Source organism: Cyprinodon tularosa, unplaced genomic scaffold (genome assembly GCF_016077235.1).
Source record: "Cyprinodon tularosa strain WSP-4 unplaced genomic scaffold, ASM1607723v1 ctg79, whole genome shotgun sequence".
NCBI classification, from domain to species: Eukaryota; Metazoa; Chordata; class Actinopteri; order Cyprinodontiformes; family Cyprinodontidae; genus Cyprinodon; species Cyprinodon tularosa.
The window spans coordinates 2,588,030-2,606,346 of NW_024039551.1; the positions used below are offsets into that span (position 1 = coordinate 2,588,030).

The following is an 18,317-nucleotide window of genomic DNA, read 5'->3' on the forward strand; positions in this document are numbered from 1 at the left end:
GATTAACTTGTCTTCTTTATGGCTTTTATTCGGTGCTTTACTGCATTTGTTTTGGGAAAATATGAGGAAAAAATAAATACAGAAAAAAAAAATATTTTTTTTTAAATCGCAAAATAATTATAGGGTGGCTAATGCCAAAGAAAGGATGACTGAAGCCACCCTTAAATAGGTCTAACGACGCTTATGAGTACAGTACAGTTTTTTTTTCAACCTGGGCCTTTCAGTCAACTTTGCTTGGGGCCTCTTAATTCCTTGAAACTGCCCTGGTCAAAAGTATAAAGAATGTGGCATTCAGCTTCCTTTTATGACCTTTGGTGAAACTGGTATACCACTTTTCAACTGGAATATATATTTTTTTAATAGTGTCCTGTCTGGTAATGTGGCAATAGGAATAATTGTTTTGATGCCAAAAAGAGCCCAACAGATTTTGCTTTCACAAGTGGAGCAGTATAGCTATCGCCATAGTGTTCTGCTTGATTTATGCATATAAATAGCTTTATTATAATTCATGCAGGGAGTATAACAGATTTGATGGACACTGCAGTGTAAGTAGAACAGGAAAGGGAAAAAAAGAAAAAAAGGACAAAAGATGAAAGACGGAGGATATAAAAAGGGATACAACGATAAAACATCTTCAGTCTCGAACTGGAATATTTTTCAGGTGGCATGGCTGATACCACTTTTCGCTCTATGCGCTGCTGCAAACCAACATTGGCATTGTTCTACCTGGGTCTTGGTCAGGCTGGACCTTGAGCCATAGATGCGTAAAACAGTGGGACTTTATCTTGACCTTTCACCAAGAATTTCCTGTTCTTCAACCTTCTGTGGATATGAAAAACAAGTCAGCATAAAGAAAAAAAAAGAGAGAAAAACTGGTTCTATTTTTATTTAATATTTCTTAACTATGGGGTAGGGCGACTCTACATGAGCCCTTTATTTAAAAGGTTGTGAGGGCAGGTGGGCTCTCCTCATCCTCAGCAGGAAGTACATGTTCTTTTGTGACCTTGTGACCAGTGAGGTTCTGTTTACAATCCAGGTGAGGTTGTCTGTGACGTGCATCCCCAGGAATTTGGGGGTGCAATAAGTGAGAAAAGATGGATGGTTATTTGTTTAGCAGCTTTTCTCCTTTTTGTTCTCAATTCTATAAATATATCCAAAAATTTTTTAGCATGGAAACATTTCAGAAGATAGCTTTTTTTTAATGGTTTTTCTTCTCTCACTGTGGCTATGGGCAGAGACTGCTGGGGGACAACAAATGTATACAGCTTAGGGAGAACCATACAAGCGAAAGGCATCCTGCACAGCAGAAGGATAATGCACAAACATGTTTGGACTCTTTGCCTTGTGACCTTAAATACCTTCAGGGTTTAAAGACAACTTAGCTAAACAGTCGAGTCTCAAATTACTTGCACACATTGGAAACACAGCTATGATATTGCAATAACTAGGCCTTAAACCAGTTTTGTGTGATGTTCCTTTCATATAAAAGGCCACAAAGCGTAAGTTTCCACTTTCTACAAGGAACACCAAAAACAAAATTTTAATTAGTTCTTATCCCTGTCAGTCAAAACGTTTGGACCAATGGGAAGCGCTTCTATAGGGGCGTGGAACGAGGTGAACGGTGATTGGTCGGACCGCACCAGGCCTTGATCAATAACACCGACAAGAGTGTTTAGGCTGTTTTTCATTCAGTCTTCCTCCGGGAAATTTAACGAAAAGAACAAGTCTACAAGTATTTCTTTTAAATAAATTAAAGGTATGAGATATAAGACACAACACTGTGTTCGATAGGTTGGTGTTGCTATTTTTTGTAAACTGCGTATTTTTAGCTAAAATTAGCTATGTAGCCAAGTAGCTAGCTAGCTAATGCGCAACATTTAACGATAAAAACGAAACAAATTATGTATTTACGTTTCGTATTGTTTTTAGTATTGACCCACTTTATGCTTACGTATTTATTTAGAGCCCGAATAAGCACAAATATGTAGGGGTACGTAATAGGATTTACCCCGCTAATGTCAGCTAGCATGAGGCTAAAGTTAGCTTCGGTATTAAAACATCTCAGATCGAGTTTAATATGAAAGTGAAAAGGCAGACGGGTTGTAAACACTTTCACACTCTCAGTAGGTTTTGCTTTATTTTTTAAAATGATGTTAACTGACGTTGATAAAAACGATGGTTTCACAACGTTAAAAACATGCTAATGTTTTGCCAGTAAATGCTTCATAAGTTTGTCGTTACTGTTGTTTTTGACTGTCTAATTAATTGTGACGCGTTAAGTTCAGTATCTTCTTCCTGAATAACAACAGTTGGATGTCTAATTTTAATTTAGAGACCTAAATTTTTTGATCAGGATTGTAATTGATGCTCTCTTTTTTTATGGACCATTGATTTCATGTTATGTTTTTTCCACTAGTGTTTAGAGTGTATCCCGGGTTTAATTTAAATCAATAAAAATAAATTAATATTGTAGAGTTATATTTATTATAATACATATTATGGAAGATGTTTCAAGTGTCTTTACCTTTATCACCTTGAAATTAACCAGATCCTATCAGTTATTGGGATTCCACCACATTTAATGTTTTTCTCCTTCACCAAGGGATTTTTTTCTTAGGTTATTAGTCTGTTTAGGTGAGTGTTGATTTTAAATGTAATCCAAGAGAAACGGCACACAAGCCAACTATCTGCCTGAAAGGTAAATCAACATGATGTAAAAACAATCTTAACTCCCAGCATTGCTTGCTATCCTGTCATGGAAAGTTTTTCAGCTGTAGGAATGTTTGGATCTGACTCCATTATTTAGCTTTGTAGCTATTATTCTCTTTCTGTTCCCCAGTTTATCTTTTAACCTCTTGTTTTTTAGTGAAATACGTTTCTTAGGTTTCCATGTTATTAGTTGTTTCTTCCACATGAGCTTCCTTTTTCGTTGGAGTTCTGCCTCAATGAGGCTCAACAGTTTAACAGTTTTTCATTCTGTAAATTATGAAAAATTATCAATTTTATTAGAAGATAAATCAGTGTTCATGGTGCAGAGTGATAAACCACTGTTACTGTGGATGCTGTGGCTATTTATGACCCTACTTAAGATTTTGTATTCCTATCATCTCTGTTTCTCTTCAGTTTGAACTTTGCTTTGCCTCAAAAGCTGCTCCTTCATCTGTGAGTGTGTCTTCAGGGTGATGTCAGCTTCCTGCCTTGTGCGCCTAGCGAGGTGCAGTGCTCTCTTCCAGAAGGCTTTTGATCCGATGCCCTTTAAGCTCACTAGCCACAAAACAGATTACCCGTTCCTGTGCAGACAACTCTATGGACCTTCTGGGAAGCGATACAGCAACACACGCTTTGATCCAGACAGCAGCGGCCGCCTAACAACTTGGGATTCCTTTGGCATTTGGGATGATCGTATCGATGAGCCCATCATGCTCCCCCCCAGCATTCGTTATGGCAAACCTATTCCCAAAGTAAGCTTATCTAAAGTAGGTAGTGCTTCCCTCATTGGTCAGCGCAAGGAGAATGAGGATCGGTTCCAGGTCTCCCAAATGACTGAGAACATCCTGTATTTTGCTGTGTTCGATGGGCATGGCGGCGCAGAAGCAGCAGACTTCTGTGAAAAATACATGGAGAAATTTATCAAGTAGGGGACATGTACATATACATTTTATTATTAATGAAAATAATTGAAGAATTTCAGATCTAGCTGATGACATTTCTTTTCCTATTTCAGAGACATTGTGGCTGAGGAAGATAATCTGGAATTAGTTTTAACCAAAGCATTCCTTGAAGTTGATAAAGCTTTTGCAAGGCACTTGCACTTCTGTCCAAATGGTAGGTAGTCTTATTTAAATATTACTTCAATCATTTCATTATACTGGATTGTAACTGTAACTGTTTTTTGTTATTTAACATCCTAACAAGTGTGAGAAGCACAGACAGGAATCGTGGAGTCACCAAGTCATTTCCACCTGTACTTTGAACTAAACTGTGCTGGTTGGACTCTTCTGGTTCAGTGGCTGGACAGAACAAATACATAGTATGCAGATGACTTTCTGATTCCACAATTTCTATCTCTGGGGAGGTGTACAATAGTTTTCAATCTACATCAAAACAAGTGACTAGAAAACTTAAATAGTACTACACTGTGGAAATTCTTTCCGACTCATCGAATACAGTTTATTTAATAGAGTCTCCTTTAGTGGCTTGCTCAGTGTCTGATGCTGTCTGTTTCTCTAGCTTTGTTAGCCATCTATTTATCAGGCTCAGATAGTTAGTACTTTTCTGGGCCTCAGCAGGTAAATAGAAGCTCGGCTAAACAGTTGCACGTTGAGTTTTTACACTGTCTTTGCTTACAAAAACTAAATCCAAATACAGGTCAGTGTGTAGAAAAACAAAGGTGTGGGAAGTTTCTGCCGATATTATCCTGTCAACGTTATCATGAGGGCCGGGGAACCTTACCATGAAATTATAAGACTAGTGAGGCTCATCAGCTAGAGTTAGTAGAATGCAAAGTCTTTTCTAGAGAACTTTCTAAACTATTTAACATCATCATCTAACAGAGGAAAGGGGAGAAAATATTGATGACAGTTGACTATCTGCCCATTAGTTTTACTATATTTGGAGTTGACTGACTCAGAGATGTAGAGTTCAGATGATTAGTTTGTGGTAGTATAGCTTAGCTTTCCAGTAGGGCTGAAACAAATAGGTTATTCATGAATACTCGATTATTAATAAAAATTGTCAACTAATTTAATAATCCATTAATTGTTAGCTGGATTATAGAGACTAAACCATGCCTCCAGCTGACAGAGCTACCGACTTAAAGCAGTAATTATACCAAAATTGTTCTTTTGTTTGGAGATTGTTCTTCTTCTTTAAAGAACTTTTTGCCATCCGATTATTTATTGAATAATCTAAAAAATAAATCGACAGATTAATCGATTTGCAAAATAATCATTAGTTGCAGCCCTAGTTTCCATGGCTGCAGTGGAATTGATCCCAAATGTGTATATACTTTTAGCTTTTTTATTTTAATCTTTATTATCTTGTGTGGTTGGTTGTGTGTGTATATATATATATATATATATACATAACTGTAACTGGAGCGTGTAACAAAAGTAATTTCCCTCTTGGATTATTAAAGTATTTCTGATTCTGAAATTTATCAGAACACCAAACTGTTTCCTGCCTGAATTCCAGTTTGAAATCAGGCAGGAATTCAACCGTTTTCTGAAGTTCGGCATAAACTTATGAAAGGGAAAATAAAAGGTCCTAAACCAAAAAAAACAAACAAGGTAATTTCTCGAAAGAAGGCAGAGGCTTTACCGCCTCAGCGGGCAGTAATTATCTAGATATGACAAGAGGAATTGTGAAAGGAGATTTATTAATGTTTTTTTTACACACCGTCTCTGTATGTTGGTTAGCTTTAATAATGTGTTCAACCTGGAAGATGAAACTAAAGAATTGTCAGCAGAATGTCTGTTTTTGTTTTTACCAGAAAGTTCCCTGAAATCATTAGTTCCAAAAAAGCCAAAAAACAATTTCACTCGGGGAAACCTGGGATGTTTCTCAGTTAGCGAGCATTTCTAGAATAGGATTAAATCTTCCTGTAAAAGCTCAAAACGTGTTGTGGCCTAATTTTGGCCACGCTGTGTGAAATGTCCCAATATGCCTGTGTGTGTGTGTGCATGTTATCTACGACAGCTGCTGACCCAGCTCAGAGCTGGAGGCCCTTGGTACCAGTGTGGATGACGAGAGGATAGATATTGAAGGAGTGTCCAGCGGGTCCTAAATCCTGGACTACTGGAAGGTTTCCTATCTTTCTCTAAATCCTCTTTGTTTTCTCTTCTCACACCCAATGCATTATTCCTGTGAGACAATGCGTCTGTTTGAGATGTTCAGGATGTTTTTAGTGAACTGCCTTCAGTCAGTGCAGCATGATTTTAATACAGCACTCTAAAGACACCGCTGGTGAAAAGCATTAAAGGTAATTCAATTTCTAAACCTCAAGATCTCTCAAACATTTAGAAAATCCAACCTTTATTGGAAGGCAAATAAAGCAGCACCATATTGATCCCTTTAAAGCAGAGCTCTGCAACCTTTCATATCCAAAAAGCCATTTTACTCTATATGCGGCTACGTTAAAATCATTTCAATTTGCTAAATTTTACGTGACTTTTTAATAAAACCAACATATTATTTTTGTTTAATATCTGTAAGTTAGTAAATCTTTTTGCATCTCGAACAACAGTTTCTTTGTATGTTTTGCTTTTGAAATAAGGATAAAGAAAAGGGTTGATAAAGATGAGGCATGGATTTTCTTTTAAAGGATTTTATTTGATGTACCAAAAAAAAAAGATAATAAAACAAGAGTTCAAATACAATTAAAAGAAAAATAGCTCTATAATCATTTCTGTTCTTTTAATGTCATTCTTGACATTTCATAATTCAATTTCATACTTGTGAAATTAAATGCAAATATTGTCTAGAAAAACACTAAATGTTCTAAGACCAATATTTGTTATTATAGCACACAAGTTGGTTCTTTATATCATTTTTAGCCACTATTGAGAACCATTGCAGAAGCTCCAAAGACAGTGCTTTTTGTGGCCATAGATTTTGTCTTGTTAAAAACATTTGGTGGTTTAGCCTTACTTCCCTTTTTCTAATTCCATCTTTAAAAATGCCCTTTAGAGTCTAAAGTCAAACATTTTCCCTTTACATTCATCCTTGGTGCACCCCTGCTGAGTGGCCCATCATGGTTTCACTGACTACTGGAAATGGAGAATTAACAAATGCCCATTTCTTTCAGCTAGAAACCAAGGAGGCCCAGAACTTTAAGGGTTGCCCTACAGGCTTTACAGGCTTCAGCCTTAGAGCCTGTTGCTGTTAGGTGAAAGGAAGAGCAGAATGGAGTCTTTATTCGTCCGGAACGAAAAACAAAATCTCTGCTCACACTTGACCTTCAGTATTTGTTAATATGCGCTCTGAGGCTCCCTGCGCAGCAAAGAAACAGGAGAAATTATGTCTAGTCAGGTCAGAGTTAAGGCGCAGAACTCTGGTGCACCTCTCCAAAATGTTTGAGGACCGCAGACAATGCTGCAGACAGGAGGCATCTGATTGGTCAAATCTACATCCGCTCTACATTATGCGCATTTCCTGCTTGGTACCTCACCGCCTTGTTTTGTTTGTATGACCGCCATTGCGGAAAACGCCCCTTTTCGCCCTCATGTCCCTCTGTCTTACAAACTTGCCCCCATTTCCTCACCGCCTCGGCCGTATCTAGACCCACAGCTAGATCGGGATTGTCCCTCTTGCGTTGTAGCATGGAATAACATAGCGCAAACCACGCTTCGATATTGGGTATGAATCAAAAATATCTGCGTCATACCTGTGACAAGCTCACTGCGACACACTGTTGTGGGAGTATAACCAGCCCTTTAGAAATGCTTCTGATGTAGGGGATGAAGACAAATGTTTAAACTGTAACAGAACGGGGAAGTAAGAGAAGAGAAACAAACTGCTATAGGTTCAGCGTAATAGTGCAGCTTAAAAGGGCCTGCCTGTGTAAAGCACTGCTGCAGAAGGAAATAAAGTATGTCCGCTTGGGTTAGATAAAACTCTGCTCCAGTTAATGATCTAAAAGTCACTCTGTGGGATTTAGGTCCTAGTAATTTTAAAGCAGTTTGCTCTAAAACAGATGGTATTCTCTCTTCTCTTTCTCCTCTGCCTGCATCATCTCCACAAAGTGATCACATCTGCCACACTTGTCACAGCTGCCTATAGTCTGCACGTAATACTATGAGATAAGTAATGAATGCATTTATCTGCTGCTTAATTGGATCACTCTGCAATTATCACATAAACATATTTGCATCCTTCCCTTCAATTGCACCCTTGAGCTTAAACATGAAGTGTTCGAGGCAAAAACCAATTGGACAGCAGAAGGTGTTATTTTACTGCACACATAGGTGCATCTGGTCAACATTCATACCTGGCTCTCAATATCTTATTTAAATGCCTCACTAATGAGAAATCCTTGCAAAGGCTTATCAGCATCTCTTTATAGTTGATCCTTCCCCTAAAATGAAATTCCTTCAGAATAACCTTGTCAATCATGTTGATTTGTTCCTCTAAAGGGCAGATTATGAATCTTCTGCAACCGCACACATCAAATGTCGCTAGGGTCTGATTGCAAACCAGTTTTGCTGGTATGCTTCTGCACCATCGGTCTGGAATTTCTAGGGTTGCACATCTGTTTCCCGCCAAAGCGCAAGGGGAGCCTATTTGAGAACTTGCAAGAACTTTGGGTGAAGGTCACGAGAACTTCGGCGGCACCGGCAGGAGTGTTTACCTTCCAAAACAAGTCTGCAAGATATCATCGTCACGGAGATGGAACTAGAGTTGCAATGGAGTTGGCAAAAAGACAAAGGAGGACGCGTAGGTTGTCTATTGTAGTTGTTCCTCGGTTTTTAAAAATGGCGCGCCCCGGCACCGAATCGGGAAGGGCGACCTCACAGACAGCCGGAAAGGCATACCAAAGACCAATCACAACTGCTTTTTGACTGCGCACTTCCGCTTGAGGCGTGTGTGGCTTTGCAACCATCCGACGCGTAGTCAGGATTTTTTTGAGGTGCGCGACAACGGTTGCAGAACCTCTGCATGGGGGGGCATGCACAGAGACACATTTGAAGGTTGCAGAGGCTACTCTTCAGAAGCATAAATTGGCCTCAACAGTTTCAGAAGGTGCTCTGTAGGTGGATAATGTTCTCCTGGGCTCCGTACTTTCCAGTGAAATAAAGATCAAAACAAAGATCTTGTAACTGTTCCCAGTTAAAGGTTGGATCTAAATAAATGTTTGATTTTTGCAGTCTATCTACTTTAGTAGTCAAAACAAAGCAATGTACAACAAATCTAAACAAAACCATCAGGTCTGAATAACCAAGCAGTCAAAGCTGCTCACTTTTCATTTCATTCGGCCAAAGAAGAATTTATTTGGAGGCTCTTTGCTCATCTTTCCCAGCGGTGTCAGTAACTATGAAGGATCAAAGACGGATTACAGAGATTCAAATTAATTTCCCTTAAGGAACTAAACAATGCTGCTGTTACCTGCACATTTGTAGCCTAGCTTTAATGTTTTATAGAGAAGTTGCTCTTAGCCCTTTATAAGAACATCAGTTTAGGAATGATTCAGTTGGTCTTTTTTCTTAAGACCGACTGTTGGCTGTCTTTACACCTGTGTCATTCTCGGGCAGCAAAAAAATTATATTTAAACATTTTAGATCAGCTTTGGTGTTATTAGATAAGACTGGACACTTTAGATATGTTGTGTTTTATTTGTTTTCAGTGTTCATATTTACATTACACTGCTACAGGCTTTGCTGCAGATCTCACAGTTGTTCCGCAGTTCTTCAAACTGTAGTTTGCCCCCAGTATTAGACAAATTCAGCCTGTTTGTTTACGCCTTGCTTTGTGGATGTGACTGTTGACCTGCTGTGTTTCTTATTGTCTTGTTTTGCTGCTGACAGCTCCTGTTTGTCTTTCTAGGACCGGGAATCAATGCAGGAACCACGGCCACCGTGGCCCTGCTGAGGGACGGCATCGAGCTGGTGGTCGCCAGCGTTGGGGACAGTCGCGCCATGCTGTGCCGTAAAGGCAAGGCTCTTAAACTCACTGATGACCACACCCCTGAAAGAAAGGATGAGAAGGAAAGGTAGGTGGTGAAATGATTACCTCATTTTAGCCAAATGAATACAGGGATGTTGATTAGAGCAGTGATCCCTGAGCCCCACACAAAAATAAAAAAATCCATTAATTTTTGTCTTACACTGTGTGCAGAATTATTAGGCAAGTTGTATTGTTGAGGATTATTTTTATTATTGGGCCACAATTGTGTTCTCAATCAACGAATCAAACGAATTCGGTGACCAATATAGCCAGCTTTCTTCACCATGACACTCAAAAGCCGTCCATCCATAGATTCTGTAAGGCTATTTGCCATGAACCGCTGGATTGTGCGATGATCCCGGTTCAAAAGCTTGCCAATTTCGAAACTGCTGCACCCCTCTGGAAGAAATCTGACCATTTTCTTACTTTTCAGAATCTGTCAAATCTCTTTTCTGAACCATTTCGCCAAAGGAAAGGAAGTTGCCTAATAATTAAGCACACATTATATAGGGTGTTGATGTCATTAGGCCACACCCCTTCTCATTACAGAGATGCACACCACCTGATTTACTTAATTGGTAGTTGGCTTTCAAGCATATACACCCTGGAGTAGGACAACATGTGTGAAAAGGATGATGTGGTTGAAATACTCATTTGCCTAATAATTCTGGACAGTGTATATATTTTCTGAACCTGAATGAAACTCAGGGCTTCCATTGATTCACTGCTAGCAGGCTTTTTTCATACACTTTGTTTTTCTGGTGTCCTATTTTAAAGGCATGTTTAATGTTACCATGGTAACCAGTTACAGACTGGTCTGAGGCTGGTTGGGGGCCACTCTTGAGTCCGGTTGACTGTACTTTAGTCACTTTATTCACATCTAATGTTTTAGATCAAACACATGCTATAATCAGAAAAAGTTACCTCAAGCAAATACAGACTGCACACCAGAAATTGTGACAAACACCCCCCCATCTGTGGACTAATAACTGTTGTTTTATCAATCTGCTGTGTACGGGTTGCTACATTTTTATTTATTTTTTTTGGTTCAGTTTAACCAGCAAACACTCAAGCCTAAACGTTGCCAGTCCCGAAGCATGAGAAAACAGTTTGCTTTTGCTGCTTGATTTAACTATAAAAAAAAAAAGGGAACTGCAATCATTTTGGAGCTGCCCTCATTTCTTTAAGTCTTCCATGGATGCGGATTTACTTCTGACTTCTTAAAGCTTTAACCCACAGCTCCTTGGCTGTTCTGAAATTTGTTGTAATTGTAAGGAAGGGATAGTTTCCCAAAATACGAGGGTTGATCATAAATGGTGGTGTGGCTGAAATGTAATTGCAGGAATACGACCAAAACAAATTTCTGCTGAAATTGTTGAGCCTTATTGAATGATCACTTTACTTTGGGTCTTGCCTATAAGCAGGCTTTCCAATTAAAAGAACAAGAATGATGTGTCAAAAAAAAAAGATCCTGGTTGTTGATTGGCGATATGTTGTCAGTCAGGCTGGTGTTTGAGAACAACGCCTCTGAGGGGTTCTGCACAGAAAGAGGAAAAGCAACTTTGGCATTTTTATCGCTGGATATTTTCCCCTTGTAGAAGTTGTGTAGATCGTACTTCCAAGTCGGCTTTAGCTTCAGTCTAAAACATGCTAACTTTTGTGTATACCTGACTGCCATCCTCAGGATAAAGAAAAGTGGGGGGTTCATCACCTGGAATAGTCTGGGACAGCCGAATGTGAATGGCAGACTGGCGATGACTCGCAGCATCGGAGACTTCGATCTGAAAAAGACGGGAGTCATTGCTGAGCCAGAGACCAAAAGAGTAACGGTAAGTTCATATCTGAAGGCATAGCAGTACCACCTTTTCTTAACATTTTCTGGGATTAATGCTCCACCTCGTAGATGACAGGTATGTCTCAGAAATTTGGCATATTGTCAAACATTGAATTCTTTTCGTCATTCTTTTCAGAAAGTGAAACTATCATATTTACTGCTTGATGATTATGACTTACTTACAGACGACAAACCATAAAATTAACAGTTTTAGTATTTAAAATGTAAAATATATGCATTTAAAAGGAAATCGTTGGTTTTACAAATGTTATGGACATATTATAACCCCGAGCATTATGGGGAAGACTACTGAAGTGACAGGTTGCCATCCATGCCTCCAAATTGTGCGTACCCCGTACAGGCTGGTCAGTGTTGATGTGAGCGACAGCACATTTCCATACCGTTTTTGTTTTTATTCTGCACCACATTTGTTAGTAACGTGGCATCAGATCCCGTTTTGTGCGTCCGGCAGCTTTATAAATGGGATTCCAGATGGCCGTAGAGAATCTATGGATACCAGAACCAACAATGCTGATGACCTGAAGGCAGCTATTAAAGCAACCTGGGCTTCTATTGTCTTTATCTGTTAACCATAATTATCAAATTACAAGAAGTAAATCCTTTGAAATATGCTACTCTATGTATAATAAACCTATATAACATGTTGTTTTCCTTTATAAATTAATACAAAAATATGAGAGACGTTTACAATATTCAATTTTTTTTTTAAATTGTACTTAATCTTATATAAATGTTTCCTGGACAAACTACCAATTTATGTGTCTAAAAAAATGATTTGTGTTCCTTGTCTGCAGCTGCATCATGTCCACGACTCCTTTCTGGCTCTGACCACAGACGGCATTAACTTCATCATGAACAGCCAGGAGATCTGCAACGTCATCAACCAGTGTCATGACCCCAAAGAGGCAGCTCAGAGAATATCCGACCAGGTAGAAAATACTTCACACTTGGAAAAAGATTTCAGAACTCAGAAACACAAGGATAAAGAGGAGTTTTCATATTTTTATCTTCTCACAACCACAGCTTATTGTATAGTTTATACCAGGGGTAACCAATAAAAAATCAGGGGGGTCAGAATAAAGAAAACATATCAAGGTGCTCATTTTGAGACTGGATCCATATTTATTTTTGATTATGGTCATGGTGGACAATCCTGCTTCACAGCAGCAGGTTGAGCCAAACATACTCTAAATGTTCAGGCTCCGCTCCGGTCCGACCAGGTCAAGATCTGCATTTGCAATCACACCAAACAGGAAAAAGAACGGTGAGAAGATCCGGTTTGTCAAATTTAAGTATAGTAACAACAGATCGGTAACTACAAATTAGAGAATAATTCTTATATATTTCAAAAAAACTAACGCCGTTTATTTAAATGATTGGATGCAAACTATTGGTAATTCAACAGACCAGGAAGCAGATTTCTCAGAAACTGCAGATATGTTGGATGCTGATGGGGATGATTTAATGTCATATTAAATTAAGCCTTCTTTTTTGCATGTTTAGCTCCTACGAATTTAATGATACTATTGCGCACGCTCTCTTCGAGCTCCGAGGATAAGTCGGAGTGCAGCAATACAGGAGGAACAGCGGAGGCTGTAGGCTTTGCTTTGCGCAGGAGGTCTGGAGTGCTGCGGGGACAGTGGAGTGGAGACAGAATATGTGTGATTTCAGGGTAACAGCGGCACATGTTACGTTTAGACACTGTCATCAGACAACATGCCATAAATTGGGTTGGGTCCGGATCCTGACCTCTGGTCTATACCAAAACCTAAAAGCTTAATCTCTGTTTGAACACTTATATAAATGAAACTGTTTGGAGAGAGCAGATGGCTCAGCAGGAAAGAGTCGGTAATAGACTTGAGGGCATCAGCTGGTAAACTAGCAAACTACAAATAGCTACATATTGAAGCAACGCAACATTACCTGAACCAATAGCAAACATTGCCGCAATTTATTTTCCACATCAGGTTAGTGAAAGTTTAAGGCAGCAACATTCAAGATGAGGAGGAATATTAATGAACGCAGTCATGTTTTCTGAGACTGAACTTGTCTTTTTGTTATTATGTACCGAAGTTTAGGTAGAAAGTTTTAGGCCCCTCCCTGTCTATTGATAGAAAAACCCGCCACGTTAACAGTGTAAAGGAAAATATATAATACTTGACCTTAAAACTTTTAGATGATTTTGCTTTCTGTTTATTATTTCTAACCAATCATGCAGTTTCAACTTATTCCCAAGTTACGCCAATGAAAACGGACCAGACTTAATTCACAAAATCCCTTGTAGATTATATTGTATTAAAACATTTTTAAGCTCTCAATTATTGTGATTGTTTAAAACCACTTCACCCCATGATAATATAGAGTTTAAATAATATGTTGTCATCAACATCATCATCTCTACTCATACTTTAAAGCCTACAAACCTAGCTACTGGCATTTAGTTTAGTTTAGAAAGGTATTATCTGTCAATGTTGTGTTGTGAAAATTCTATACATTTTTCATGAATTTACATTAATCCCCCTCTTTTTGATAATTTATTCATTATCTAGTGTGTCAGTTCTCTCATCTTTTCCATTTGGATCCTGTCTGATGTTCGCTGACCCTCTGGGATCGACCTAAAAGCCCATAATGATGCTAGTGTCGCCTGAGGCAGAGGGCATCCTGTCACTTCTTCAATGTCTTTATATCAATCAGCTGCATCCCTCCTTATGAAGTTCAGATAAAAAAAAAATGTCTTTATTTCCTCTAGAGTGGAATCTTTCCTAAGGCCAATCTGAGTTCAAATTTATTTAAATGTTGTCTATCCTTTTCATTTATAGTCTAGCTTTTAGTAGTTTAAACAAAAGTAAAACTCAAAAACAACCATTATATTAACTTCCTGCTTTAAGTGAGACAAACAAAAAAATGAAAAAAAAAAAAAATCAGACAAAACACAAGATAAGATATACAACAAACTGATCCATTCAAAATTTGGGTAACCAATTTTTAGGATCATCCTTTCAATCATTTAGTCCCTCTGGCAGAAAACCGGCTCTCTGTTTGGGTGCTTTTCGTGGGACACAATTACAACATTTCACCACCATACTTCATTTGACCTTTTAGGTCACACTGAAAACACAGAAACCAAAGCAAAACTGTAAGCTCCTCAAAATGTCCTTAAGTCGTTCTAAAACAACCTTGGTTAGCCATGGAATAAAAGTTAGTTTACACTAAAAACAAACTCTCCATACACCTTTAGGAAACGGCTGTAACAGAAACAAGAGCTTGTCAAAGGTTCCTAGGTCCACACTGAATGTGTAAAAACTGGCACTGAGGGAACGCATTTGCTATCTTGAAAGTGTGTGTAATAAAAATGGTTTGTTACATATTTACCATAACGGGCGTTAAGGGGTTAACGGTGTATTTGACTTCATTTAAAGAGCAAAAATATAATCTCCTCACCAGGTCTGATTTCGACAGCCGTATCGTAGCTTCCCAGTCCAATTTAAGCCGGGCGCACACTGTGCGATATTTTCAATCGTTGCACACAGCTACAACACAAACTGTACGACGAAACCGCATGGTTTAAAAGTTCACAGCTCACGATGTATGTTCTCACACTCTGCGGCCCGACGCTCTGATGCGATCTACCTGCTCACACTGCACTTCCAAAAACCCCACGTCGGACTGAGCGCCGAGAGATGGCGCTGGTCAGAAAATCTGGAAGAACAACTCCCTTGTTTGAACTTGCACAGTGCTCGAGGTTCTGGTAAATCGGCTCATAGCTCTGCTTCAACAGCAGGATTTGTCTACGATAGGGGTGGAAAGGTTCACAAAATCCACGGTTGGGTTCACGGTTTCGTGGTCACGGTTTTCGGCTCGGTTTGATATTTGTTGATTGTTAGGAAAATCAAATATGTCTTGTATAGTACAACACGTGTTGCACAATGCTTGCACACTGTTGCACTTTTATCCACAACTTTCTTTCCGCCGTCATCGTAGGTCACTCTAAATGCAAAGCGCTCCCATACAGCAGACCTATAAAGTGCTGCTGGCGCGTCTTCCAACTCCTGTTCTTTCCCACTCGCCAATACCTACACAATTCTCCACAACAACTGATTTTTTTCTGCTACACCCGGCTACGCTGCTTCGCTTCTTCTTCTTCTTGTTTACTACTGGTGGTTGGCTTTGGTCGCAGTACCGCCACCTTCTGCTCTGGAGTGTAAACGCTTCGCCTATGAGAAAAAGGAGCAGCGCATGAACCGAACGCAAAACACACAAACTGAACCGAGACAGTTGAACCGAACGGTTCGGACGGTTTTCATAAATCGTTCCATCCCTAGTCCACGAACACCTCATGAGGGCCGATTGAATTTCAAACATGTTTGATTTTCTCCTGACCTTACAATTCCTGATCGTGGTGGTCATGAAAGGCTAATCGCCCCTTTTTACCCCTTGTACACGATCAGGCTGAAACTAAGCCCGATCTAAAGAATCTGGCTTTAAAATAGGCTGTTTTGTGTTTTAAATGTGGTCTTTGTCTCTTTTAGGCTCTTCATTACGGCACTGAGGACAACAGCACCATCATCGTGGTGCCGTTTGGTGCCTGGGGAAAACACAAGAGTTCAGACGTCAGTTTCTCCTTCAGCAGGAGCTTCGTGTCCAGTGGCCGCTGGGCGTAGTCCGCAACCACCTGGATTCAAGAGGTGCTTTCTGCAAGCTTGATCGACGTGCAATATAAGCTGAACCCAGACAATGATACCTTATAGGTTTGACATGTTGTTTAGAGCAGCTTGATGTGCAGCCTCTGTGAAGAACGGGGCTGTGGATTCATGATGTAACTAGATAATTTCCCTTGTTATATAAGGTTTTATACGACTTGTAATGCTGCAACGTTGTGGTGCTGAAAACAGAGAAACCTTTGAATGGCAGGCTGAAAGACTGAATGACATGAAAGCTTGGCCAATGAGAAATACCAAATTAAATGTTAATTAAAACAACCTAAACAGGCTTCTTCTACATTTAACCTTTGGTGCACATCTCAAATATACTCCAATATACTCCGTTCTTCATTAAATCCTAGGTTGCGGCTGAATTTGGCTGATTCAAATTTTCTTTTTCAGTGAGTAAAAATATTTGAAAAAATACATTTAAAAAGAAAAACAATTTCACAGGCTCTTCGAAGAAGCTTGAAAGCTTTAGATCAGACTAAAAAAAATTAGGGAATGTTTGTTTCCATTGTGGCTCAAGCATGTGTAAAAAACAAACAAACCGTGCAACAGAGACGGCATTTGATTTGGATTTTATGAACCAAAAAGCTTCCCGATCCGCAGAATTCATCAAACAGTGAAAGTTTGGTTGTTTATTTTGTTCAAATTGAGTGTCTGATTGCTGCATGTTTACTCTAACTGCTTATCGGTTCCAATGGGCAGGGTTCTGGTTCCTGATGAAAACTGTTTTTCTTGTACAGCACACCTAATCAGTAGTTTAGTTTTTTTCTTAAAGGGTCCAAGTTATTTATCTCCTCTGTAACTCCTCCTGACCAATCCAATATTGGCTGCAGAACTTTTCATTTTCCTGTTCGCTGTATTGATAGAGAAGTCACCAAAGCACCTCTGAAAACATCATTTAGCACAATCCCAGAGTTTTAGACAAGAAATGGAAAGTTTTGTTTCAGTGTCACTACTGGGCCTTTTTTGAAAGTGCTCATGGATGTTTAGGTACAAAGATGTATACAGGAATGTATAGTGTCTGTATGTAAATAGTTATATTTATATAACCTCTGCAAAATGTGTGTGTATATAATGTATATGTGTGTGTATAGGAAACTGACTGTGACAGAATTATTTTCATGCTTCATTTTTGTTTTCGCTGCGTTATATCCTGGTCTTTTGAGTTTGCAACCTGCACAACACTGGGGCAAACACTAGGTGTCATTATTACGTATCGCTCCATTAATGTGAACCTTAAAGCAGACTTGAACCTCTTCATGCAAGGACTATTTGTGTCTTCTGGCACCCCTTGAATGCTTTGCTTTTCATTTTATCTGAGTAACAGACATAAGGTATTGTATTTTAGTAAATTGTCTGTAAGTTTGATCATAGTGTTTTGATGAGGCTGTGATTTAAGCTTAAACGTAATTTATCTGTCACATAGCCTGCAACCAGAGCTTTGGCTTTTCTTCAGTAGGTTACATGTTTTATTGAGTGAACTCATCATAATTGAACCTAAATGTGATGTATCAACAACACTGTTACTGTGAGTGGGTTTCTTTGTTTTACCCTTTTTTCAGATTTTTGCTCTAAACTGCTCATCAATCATGAAATAAAGAAACCAAACCTAATATGTCTTTGATCTGTTTAGTGATTGATTGCAAAGTGGAGTATTACCAGGCAGGGGTTGGTAAAAACCACTTCTCTTTATTCAGTTACATGTAATTGAGTAACTTTAAAAATATATATTTTCTACCATGGCCTCATTTGCACAGTTGAAAGATAAATATCACCTTTTAAATTCTGATTTCTTTCGCTATCTTCAGATGCGACACTTTTTCGCTTCACAAATGCCCAAATTCTCAACTACGATTGAGACAGAAAGCATTGATGAAATTTTGTCGCTAAATCCATCAAAGAAAGGTCTAATGTCTAAATTGTACAACATTCTGCTGGATCTTAAAAACCCCTCTGTGGCTTGGGAAAAAGACATAGGTCTCCCCATATCTGATGACACCTGGTCTTCTGCTCTTGGGCTGGTCAACTCATCCTCGCTTTGTGCTCGGCACCGGTTGATCCAGTTTAAGGTGGTACATCGGGCCCATATTTCT

General features: G+C 39.0%; 1 protein-coding gene across 3 annotated transcripts; it reads left to right on the forward strand.

Moving 5' to 3' along the window:
• The first annotated feature begins 1,659 nt into the window (after positions 1 to 1,659).
• Positions 1,660 to 17,837, forward strand: ppm1k (protein phosphatase, Mg2+/Mn2+ dependent, 1K). Of its 3 annotated transcripts, none has more exons than XM_038271082.1 (7): positions 1,660 to 1,756; positions 3,149 to 3,634; positions 3,725 to 3,825; positions 9,541 to 9,706; positions 11,345 to 11,489; positions 12,310 to 12,444; positions 16,045 to 17,837. In XM_038271082.1, the coding sequence occupies exons 2-7, from the start codon at positions 3,183 to 3,185 to the stop codon at positions 16,174 to 16,176; spliced, it is 1,131 nt and encodes a 376-aa protein (XP_038127010.1). In that variant the 5' UTR covers positions 1,660 to 1,756; positions 3,149 to 3,182; the 3' UTR covers positions 16,177 to 17,837. The 3 variants fall into 3 exon arrangements, with proteins under 3 accessions (XP_038127010.1, XP_038127012.1, XP_038127011.1); XM_038271084.1 differs by having other exon boundaries at positions 1,667 to 1,756; positions 3,179 to 3,634; XM_038271083.1 differs by lacking the exon at positions 1,660 to 1,756 and adding an exon at positions 2,517 to 2,698.
• Positions 17,838 to 18,317: the final 480 nt, after the last annotated feature.